Source organism: Harpia harpyja, chromosome 9, assembly GCF_026419915.1.
Source record: "Harpia harpyja isolate bHarHar1 chromosome 9, bHarHar1 primary haplotype, whole genome shotgun sequence".
NCBI lineage: Eukaryota > Metazoa > Chordata > Aves > Accipitriformes > Accipitridae > Harpia > Harpia harpyja.
In genome coordinates, this window is record NC_068948.1 from 2,236,069 (window position 1) to 2,246,267 (window position 10,199).

Genomic DNA, 10,199 nt, shown 5'->3' on the forward strand with positions numbered 1-10,199 from the left:
GGGGGGGCTCGGAGGGACCCCACGTTGCTGGTACCCCCGTCCCCCTCCATCGCTGCATCGCTCCAGCCCAAAAAGCGAAGAAGGAGGTCAAAGCAACTGGTTAAATATAGTCCGGTGTCTGATCTTTGTCTTATCGCTCTTGGCGATCGCCTGCTCTCCCGGCGATCTCCCCTGCGAGCCTATCTGCGCATCGCATCGAGTTTTAAAAAAAACAAAACAAAACAAAACAAACAAAAAAAACCCCCAAAACCCAGAAGAGATGAAGCCAGAGCGAGAACATAGCGTCACCCAGGAAAATAAAATCAGCAGATACCAATCTGGAGGAGGTTTTTAATTCTCCAGCCGAGATGATAAAAAGGATAGACTTTGTGGAAACAGGTCCGGTCTGTACATGAGAGGAGTCTGGTTACCGGAGCCCTGATTCATGCATACCTTCCCTCGGCGCGGAGAGCCGTCGGAGGCAGCGGCAAGGCGCTCTCGCCGCGCTCTCGCCGCCTCTAATGACTGTTTTCATGTTGACACATACAGGAAGGGTTCCAAGCTTTCAGCTTTTAATCAGTTTTGGCCATCGCCGGCGGCCTGAGATCAGCCTCCCACTTTATCATTTCTTCGCATCTCTGCAGAAAAGCAGCAGAGGAAGGAGATACGAGCCGCCTTCGCCCAGCCAAGCTGCCACGGCCTCATCCAGCCCCATTTTTTTGCCCCCAACGAGGTCCACGCCGGTGGGTGCCGGGACCAGGCGGGCATCCTGCCATCGGCGCGTCCCCCACGCGAGCAGCTATCGCCCACATCGGCGTCGTTATTTCGGTGGCTGCGACGCTACCGCTCGCTTCGGTCTTAACGCTCCCGGTTTAACGAGCTGGAGTTACTAGGGGAGGGATTGCCGGGCAGCCGGGCTTTTTGCCGAAATAAAGCCGCAGAAGTTGGATAAAGCTAAAGGAGAAAATTATCACCAAAAAAAAAAAAAAAATACAGGAGGCAGCTGGGACTATTTTTAACTCTACCCGGGTAAAAGTCTAGCTGAGCTTTATCACCAGAGCAATCACCCCAGGCAGGGAAACAGGTAGGTGCAACTCAGCCTTGCAATTATTTCAAGAGAAAGATAAAGCTAGATTATCACATGGTGGCCAGCCTTCCCTATCCTCCCATCTCCCTCTTATCGCCAGCTTCCATCGACTCAAGGGGGAAAGAAAAGAAACACACACACACACACACCAAAGAGGAAGGGAGAAAAGCCGAGCTAAGCCCGTCATCGACAAACTTCCAGCACTTTACAGAATTTCTCAGCGCAGCCGGTACATCCCCGCCGGACCGAAACCGGATCCCGGCCGATGGGTTGGATCGTGGGGAGCGCGACCCTCCGGAGACAGGGAGACACGGACGATGGCCCGAATCCCGTGGGACCCCCACGGTGGTCCTTCCCGCTGTCGGCCTGGGGTGTTATCACCCCATCCCTGCCCTGGGTTGGGGGGTGCGAAGCGGGAACCGGGGAGGGGGCCACCGGGCAGGGCGAAAGGTTGAGGCCAGCGCGGTCAGCGGGGACGATGGCACGCCGTGTCCGGCGGCATCGATGGCGAACGGGGGGGGTCCCCGTGCGGAAAGGGGAGCGGGGTGAGGGTGCCGTACCCGGGGTGAGGAGCTGCTGGCAGGGCTGGGGTGCCCCGGGGCGGGGGGGGGAGGTTTGGGGAGCCCCTCACCCCGGCTCTGGATAGGAGGCAGGCAGGGGAGATAAGATCACAATTTCAGGCCGTCCCGACAGAGCGATGTTATCAGGACGGGACTTGCAGAACGGAATATTTTAAAGCCTTATCGGGGCCCCCATCGGGAGCCGGTACCGGAGCCACCGCGCTGGTGGGGGGGGGGGGGGGGGGGGGAGGCGGCGGGGACGGAGACTACAACGGGCGACCGGTAGCGGGAACGGGCACCCACGGCGGCCGTCCCGGCTGGGTACCGAGGGGGGTGAGGAAGTACCGGGGGGGTTGGGGGGGGGGGGGGGGCCGCGCTCCGGCGGGGGCGGGGGTGCTGCCGCCGAGGGGATAGTGCAAAAAAATAAAGGGGGGAGGGAGGGCAGTCGAGAAGGGGGCAGCTGGCGGCAGCGGGGGGGAGGGGGGGGAGATGTGGGGCGGGGGGGGGGGGGGGGTGTACCGGTACCGTGGACTCACGTTTAATCTGCCGGGGGTTGCTCTGTTTCCTCCTGGACATCGCTCGGCGGGGGGCGAGCCCGGCGCCCCGGCTGGCGGCTGGGCGGGCGGCAGGTGGGTGGCGGCGGGCGGGCCCCCGGCTGCTCGCATGCCCGCCCCCCCCGCCCAGCGTTGGCCGGGGCCGGGGCCGGGGCCGTACGCGGCGGAGCGGAGCCGCCGCCGCCGCCGCCGCCGCGGGATTTTCTCAATGGGGCGCCGCGGCGGATCAAACCCGCGGAACGTTCCACGGGGGCGGGGCCTGCCTCCGCCGCGCACCGCCGCGGCCGCCCATAGGCCACCGCCCACCCACCCCACCCCCCGCGTCCCGACGGCCCCGCCCACCGGATGGCGTAGCCGGCTACCGCCGCGGCGAGGGGCGGGGCGGGGCGGGGCGGGGCGAGGAGGCCGACGGGGGTGGGAGGGGGCGGGGCAGGGGGCGGGGGCCCATTGAGGACGGGGCCCGATCCGTGCGGGGGGACGGTCCCCAAAGCCTGCCCCGTGTCCCCAGCCCCACTTTGGGGTCGCCATGCCCCCCCCCCCCGAGGCCTCCAGCCCCCTGCCTTGGGGCCCTGACCCCCTCCCCTTTGGGGGTCCTATCCCCCGCTCGGGGTCCCCAACCCCTCCCGCATGTCCCCAACTCCGCCTTCGGGGTCCCCAAAGCCTCCTTTGGGGTCCCCAACCCGCTCCTTTGAGACTCCAACCCCCCCCTTGGGGTCCCCAAGCCCCTCCCTTGGGACCCCAACCCCACTTCAGGGTTCCTAACGCCCTCCTTTGGGACCCCAACCGCTCCTTTGGTGTCCCCAACTCCCCCCTTTGGGGTCCCAATTGCCCTTTGTACCCTCATGCCCCCACGGGAAGGTCCTAAACTCCCACGGGGCCACCAATCCCCCCCTTCTGGGACCTCAGTCCCCCCCTCAGTGGGGTGCCAACCCACCCTTTGGAGGTCCTCAAAGCCTCCTGGGGGACCCCCAAGCCCTTCCATGGGGTCCCCAGGGCCTCTTTTTGGGATCCCAAACCCCTCTTAAAATCCCGCTCATTTGTAGATGGACGGTCCAAAAAGTCCCACTTGCGACTTCCAGGGTGACCGTGACCCCGGCTCGGGGTGGGGGGGGACACCCCAGGGTGCACTGGGGACTGCAGAGGGATGCTGGGGTCCCCCTCGACATCATCCCAGCCGCACGAGCCAGTCCTCGCCGCGAGCATGCAGCCAGGCGGCGATTTTGGGGCTAATTGTGGGGTAAACAGGAGCCGCTTATATTTTTGGGCCTGCGATGGGAATATTCGTCTGTGAAAAATAACCATTTCTGCCTAACCCAGCCCTTGGCCGTGGCCGATCTCATCTTGGGCGGGGTTGCCAGTGGCGATGGCCGGTGCTCCCCAATTAGTGATGCAATTTTTGGACCAGTGGCCAAGCAGGGGGCTGGTGGGCTGTGGGGACATGGCACGGCATGGCACGGCACAGCCCGGCACTGCACGGCACAGCGGCTTGGCCGTGTCCCCTCTCCATCTATCCCTGGACATGGGGTGTGCTTTTTCCTTCCCCCTCTCTTTTTCTTTTTTTAAAGGGTTTTTAATTAACTTCCTGTTCCAATGGTGGGATAATGAGTTTTAAGCAGCACATGATTCCAGTAAAGAGGTCAAGCCGGCAATGAGGATGTCAAAAGAAATTAAGTTAGGAATTAAGAAGAGTTCCAGGGGAGAAAAAAAAAAAAACCCCCACATCGAGGGAGGGAGATGCTGCTGAGGACAAGGCTTTGCTCTCCCCCCGCTTGGCCGGCTGCCCCCCAAAATGAGCCTGACGGCGTTTTTCACCTCGTTTGGCCCCGATTCGCAGCCTTCCTGGAGACCATCACACCCCAGGGCAGGCAGCTCTGCTTCCAGAGCCTTTCCCTTCCCCGCCGCGACTCACGTGCGTGATGAAATCAAGCGCGATGGCTTTGCAGGGTCCGGCCCAAGGAGACTTGAGTGGCCTCTGCTTTGCATCAGCAGTGATGGGTGCTGACTCCATCAGGGCCTGGGTGACGGGGAGCCGAGGTCTCCATCCTCCCCACAACCCCGGCACGGCCACGAGCGTTTTGGAGTTGAGGCCAGTGCAATGCTGCAGACGCAGCCGGTTCCTCTGGCACATCCACAGCATCGCCCGCTGACACCGCTCACGGCACCCGTGTTATTTACCCGACACGTGTTGGCTATTCCCGGCTCTTTGTGCTAGAAGAAGCAGCGACAGCATTCCTCGAAGGGCCAAGGGGACAGAACCCGGTCGCTGTCACGCCCTCGGGGGGCATCTCACCCCTGCTGTAAGGAGCCGAAAAAGCCTCAACCGAGCCGCTGGGTGCCAAACACCGGCACGCAGCCCTGCCCCAGGGAGGGGAGCCCAGTTACGGGGAAGAAACAGGTTGCAGTCCTTCCCCTTGCACATTCCTTGCCAGTGTCCTTTTAATTAGCTTTTTGGCACCATCCCAAAGCCTCTTAGATCCCCCCAGGCCTGAGAATTTGCAGTTGCATCAAACAACGCCGGGCCAAGGGCCGGATCCCAGGTTTAGGGACATCCTCGAGCCCCGCATCTCCCTGCCCCATCACCCCATGCATCCCACCCTGCTGTGCGGGGGGGGACCCATGGGTGCCCCTGCATGGGGACAACCGACACGGTGCTGGTGACAGTGGCATGGCCGGGTGTTTATTTCCACCCCCCCTCCCCGATCCTGTTGTGTTTGCAGAGAGATTGTTATAGGGTAACAGAATAAATAGCGTGTGTTCCCGAGGAGTGAATTACACGCCTGCAGAGCAGAGATAATGTGCGAGCAGCCGTTTCCCCCATTGTGAGCGAGGTGACATCTTTTTATGGAGCTGTGTACATTTGTATTAGTGCCAATTAATCTGGGGTGATATTATTAGAGACGCAGGGAGAGGAGGTGTCGGCCGAGGAATGTAAATGGGAAAAGCTAAGGCGCTGCCTCGGCCATATTTCACGGGCGAGGGGCGGGTGGTGGCGATGCTGGGTGCTGCGCTGAGCACCCCGAGTGGGTCTGGGTGCCCACCGCATCACGGGGCTGCCCCAGCCGGTGGCACGGCTCCGCCAGGTCTGCAGAAACAGCTCTTTCCAGCTACCAAAAAGTCATGTTTTAGGGTTGGGTGTTATATTTTTTCTTTTATCCCAAGAGGGACAAATGGCATCTCAGTGCCCCTGCCTGCGGGGGTGGGTGCTGGGTGCGCTGCGGAGGGGTCCTGCCACCTACTGGCAAGAGAACCTGGCCCCGGGTGCCACTTGTCACCTGCCTGCAGCTCAGCCTCAGGCAGCTGCCGGCAACCCTGGGGCCATCTTTGGCTTGGGCATGGCTTGGGCACGGCGTGGTCACGGCTTGGTCACGCCTTGGTCACGCCTTGGTCATGGCTTGGTCATGTCCTGTGCAGAGATGCTGCTGCGGGATTCGGGGCTCCTGGGGAGCTGTGGTGGCAGCACGAAGGGTTTTGGGTTAAAAGAAATGATGCAAAATGATGCTGGATGCTGTTCCCCCCCTGCCCGAAATTCAAGGCTGGGATTTCTCAGTGCTTATTCCCCCCCCCCGCTACCGTTTTCCTGCTATAGGGATGATGCTCTAAGTCACAACAGGACCGATCCCCATGTCCCTGGGGGTTGAGCGGCGAAACTGGGCTGCAGCTCGAGGGGCATCGCTGCTGGCAGGATGGCAGCCCCCGGGCGGGTGCATTGCCCCTGCATTATCTCCCCGGCTCCCCCAAATCTGCCATCGCCGCACCCCACAGCCACCCGGCCTTGGGGTTTCCCCCACCTGAAGGCAATTCAGCATCAGGGATGCAGGAGCCCGCAGGTGCGCGTGGTCCCCGTCCCACACATACAGCCAGGGGCACGTGGGAGCTGGGGTTTAAATTCCTGCTGTGCAAGGAACGGCCAGATTTGACTCAAGAGCAAGAAAAAAAAAAAAAAAATCTTTAGCCCCTGCTAGCAGTGTGACAACCATGGTGGATCCCGTTATCCTCCAGGCTTTACGGAGAGGCTTAAAGCACCTCCAGTCAGAAACTTGGGTGTGCAGCAGAGAAGAAAGGCCGGCTGGATTTGGGGGGGCTTGAAGAGCAAACAGAAGCTCGAGGAAAATTTAGGGTGGTGGCAAGAAGCCAAGAAGTCCCCTAAGGGGCTCCGTGCAAGGCCAGGCACCCTCTGTACGGACCCAGCCACCCTGCAACCCCCCCGGGGCTGGGTGCAGGGTTGTCCCCATCCATGAAGGATGTGGATTGGGGCTGAGGATGGTGCAGACCAGCCGTGCATCCCGGTGCGGTGCAGCCCTGGGACCCGTGGACGTGCCGGGTCCCCTGGGTGCCCCCCCCCGTGCCGCTGGCACCCGCTGAGCAGCGAGTTAATCCGCAGCCGGGAGAAGCCGCCCGGTTTTGCCTTCCTTGCTGGAATTACGTTGATGGGGGCCTGCAATCTTCCAAGTGACAAGCGCTGCCGGATAATGCAGGACTCAGCAAACCCGAGGGCTTTAGGGAGCTGATGGATGGCGGGGGGGCTGCCCACTCAGCAGGCACTGAGACCGCGGGAGGGGGATGCAGGTGAGAGCAGGCAGGAGAGGATGGGGGGGACACCCATCTTTTAGAGGGAAAAGGGAAGAATTAAATATTTCAGCCTTCAGAGCTGCAGGGACGATGCTAGCATCAACCCGGGGAGCAGCGTGCGGGAGGGAGCGGTACCCGAGGCGAGAGCATCGCTCGTGGGCTCTGCTGCAATAAGGTGGGTGCTGCTTTAGGACGGTGTCCCTGCACCCTGCCCAGGGCCCCGGGGACGGGTCCCAGCCCCTGCAGCAAACCTGTGGCTGCCAGGGAACTTCATTTTGAGGTGCCCAGGTTACGAATCTGGAGGTGCGGGAGAGCTACAGTAACAACCAGGCATGAAATACTCCTCTGCCCCGTAGGTTTGCTGCCCTGGTGAAATACGGTGGAGGGAAAACATAAAAGCCCCATTTCCAGCTCCATAATATTTCCTGCCAAAACAAAGTAAAATGTGCTGCCTTAAATTTTCTGCAAAATTCTTTTGAGGTTATTTTTTTCCCTAAATTAAGCCATACTAATTATTTTCAGCCACTTTATCTCCACTCTGCAACACACCAGGAGGGTGCAGTCGGCAAGCATTTTAAGCCTCCATAAACAAAAGAGTAGTTTGGAAAATAATTCTATCAATTAATCAAATTAATCCTGCAGTTTTAGTTACAAGCCCCAAGTGGCAAGGATTCTAGCCTGCGGTTAGGAGCTATCTCTCATTGACAGCGTTTAAATGTTACGATTGCAACAGTAATTAGAGAATATAATATGCCCGGCTTTGTGTCAGCCTCCTACCTTCAGACCTCAGCACTGTACCGGCAGAGGTCAGCTTGAGGACAAATTGGTGATGACCAAACTGGGCCATCACCATCACCATCACCATCACCAGTTGATGATGACCAAACTGGGCCATCACCATCACCATCATCAATTAATGATGACCAAACTAGGCCATCACCATCACTACTTGATGATGACCAAACTGGGCCATCACCATCACCAATTGGTGATAACCAAACTGGGTCATCACCATCACCATCACCATCACCAGTTGATGATGACCAAACTGGGCCATTGCCGTCATCAATTAATGATGACCAAACTAGGCCATCACCATCAGCAATTGGTGATGACCAAACTGGGCTATCACCATCACCAACTGGTGATAAACAAACTGGGTCATCACCATCACCATCACCAATTGGTGATGACCAAACTGGGCCATCACCATCACCAGTTGATGATGACCAAACTGGGTTATCACCATCACCATCACCAACTGGTGGTGGCCAAACTGGGCCATCACCATCACTATCACCATCACCAACTGGTGATGACCCAATTTGGTCATCACCATCGCCATCACCATTATATTGGGCTTTTTTTCCCCCTGGGGACAAGACACTCATGCCGTGAGTAGGGCCCAGGGAAGATGCAATGGGGAAGAGGAGATGCGTGAGCACCTTCACCATTGAGAAGCTCCGGTGCTTTGCAAATGATTGCAAGGTGATGGCAGTGGCACCAATGTCCTCCCGCAGTGACTTTACAGAGGACACCACGAAGATGTACAGGGCATCCAACTGTCAATTAGAAACACAATCATTTGGTTAGAGATGTGCGCGGGAGGAGGGGACCGCAGGGTATGGGACACAACCGGGGAGGAACATCCCACAAACATCACGCAGACAGGGAATTTCTGTGAAAATATTGGAATATATTTGAAAAGATTAATCATGTATGATTTTACAGTACCACCCCATATTTTCATCTCATACTTTATTTAACAATATTAAAGAGGCACTTTAAAAGCACACATACAACATCATAAAACGGCGTTTCCTGCTCTCTCTCTGCTTCTCTGACAAAATATCAAAATAAAAACTTTTGACAGAACACATTGCACCCAAGGTAAATTACCTACAATATTTTTATACAATACGAAGAATTGTAAAGATACATATTAACAGAATAAAGCCTCTTTTTTTTCCTTTTAAATCTAAAACAAAACAAAAAAAATAATTGCAGGACAGACGCAAAGTACTCTGACTGTTCATATCACATCAGTGCATTACTTCACCTCCTTGACTTGGGAGTATTTCAATAGTATTTTTAATTATCTTCCATGTCCTCATTTGCACCTGAGATTTCTTTCCGGATTCAAAAGTTCGGTTGTATAACATGCTCGTTTAACGTGACGTAACCTTTTCAACACTATGGAGTACCAGCATACAGGATTTTTTTCCCTAAAGTTGGATTTTTTAATATTTTTTTCCTGCTTCGTTTTCTTTTACAGGTAACGGCTACTTCCTAACGGTTCCCTTTTATTTTTCAATCAAGGAAGTCTGTATTCACATTACAAAAGAAGAATAGCACCAGTAACTGCATAGTAAAAAGCGGATACCTATATAGCCACTAACTCAATACAGTAAGATAGTTTAGAAGTGATACCGTTGAGGGCACTCGGACAGTACTGGTTCGGTGCGGTAAATTGGCACAGTTTTGTCGTTACGCAAAACACCCCCCCTCCCCCCCCCAAACAAAAAGAAAACACACAAACACACACACAAAACCCCTAAAAAATCAGAGTTTGTCACAAGTGTCAAGGTGCAGTTTGCTCGCGGTGGCGGCTCTCCTCCGGTTACATCGTCTACAGTGGTCAAAGAGTGGCAGCATCCTCTGAAGGGCTCCGACAGCCCCGGCAGCCCCAGAGCCGGTTCATTATTCTCTTGACGATGTAGAAACAAATTCATAGGGATGGCTGTCAAAATATAGGACACTCGATTCTTAATTTAATTTTTTTTTTTTAATTGTATCATCTCTTAGGCCAGCTCCCAATTAAATGAATTGTACGGGATTATTTGTGCAAAATCTTCAAAAAAAATTTGCTTTCTACAGTGTACTGCACCTTATGAATAAGACGTCTACGGAATGAAGTTCATCTCTTCAAGTACTTTGTACAAAGATAACACAGACACAGACTCAAAAGGGTCTGAGATTTGCAAGTATCCTTATAACCTCAGCACTTCTGCAATAAAGCAATTGCTCTCGACGATTCAGTCTGCCCAAAGCGATTACAATTTCAGTTCATGAAAATCATCAGCAACATCAAAGTTCTAGCATTTGCATGATAAATCAGGTGAATTAAAGTAGATTAGTAGACACAAAGCAAACTATTTCACAGAGGCTGCAGTGCAAGTTCATTTAAGCTAGACAGAGAAATCGTGCTACACAAACGAATTTAATGCTTTGATAATTTTTCCCTTGCAAACCCCATGAAAGCAGCTGAGGATCACCATAAGTCACTTCCATAAATTACTCTGAAGTATCTCTTCTTAAAGGAATTTTAAAGCTAGTTAATTTTTGCCCAAAGAGTTGGCTTAGCAGGTTGTTCTGGGACTCGGCGGTGCGGTAGCTGGCCGAGCCGGCCGGCTTGGCACCCCGGGCGGCGCGCGGGCTGTGCAAGGATCC

General features: G+C 55.7%; 3 protein-coding genes across 3 annotated transcripts in view; all 3 read right to left on the reverse strand.

The window, feature by feature from the left end:
- ZFPM1 (zinc finger protein, FOG family member 1) overlaps positions 1 to 824 on the reverse strand; it is a 33,072-nt gene extending 32,248 nt beyond the window's left edge. Inside the window, 1 exon segment of the mRNA XM_052795264.1 lies at positions 433 to 824. Within this exon segment, the coding sequence (XP_052651224.1) occupies positions 433 to 514 (82 nt within the window). The 5' untranslated portion in view covers positions 515 to 824.
- Positions 825 to 837: 13 nt separating this feature from the next.
- On the reverse strand, positions 838 to 2,708 carry LOC128145802 (translation initiation factor IF-2-like). The gene is made up of 2 exons (XM_052796508.1): positions 2,163 to 2,708; positions 838 to 933 (listed from the first exon to the last, which is right to left on the reverse strand). Exons 1-2 carry the CDS (start codon positions 2,706 to 2,708, stop codon positions 838 to 840), a joined length of 642 nt encoding a protein of 213 aa, XP_052652468.1.
- A 5,728-nt stretch (positions 2,709 to 8,436) lies between these two features.
- ZNF469 (zinc finger protein 469) overlaps positions 8,437 to 10,199 on the reverse strand; it is a 52,036-nt gene continuing 50,273 nt past the window's right edge. Inside the window, 1 exon segment of the mRNA XM_052795255.1 lies at positions 8,437 to 10,199. Within this exon segment, the coding sequence (XP_052651215.1) occupies positions 10,044 to 10,199 (156 nt within the window). The 3' untranslated portion in view covers positions 8,437 to 10,043.

What these genes read in the sequence shown, in the direction of transcription:
- LOC128145802 (XM_052796508.1), bottom strand. Translation starts at nt 2,708, where the DNA reads ATGGCGACCCCAAAGTGGGGCTGGGGACACGGGGCAGGCTTTGGGGAC. An exon ending in CAACCCCCGGCAGATTAAAC is followed by an intron (nt 934 to 2,162) that starts GTGAGTCCACGG and finishes TTTCTCCTTTAG; the next exon opens with CTTTATCCAACTTCTGCGGC.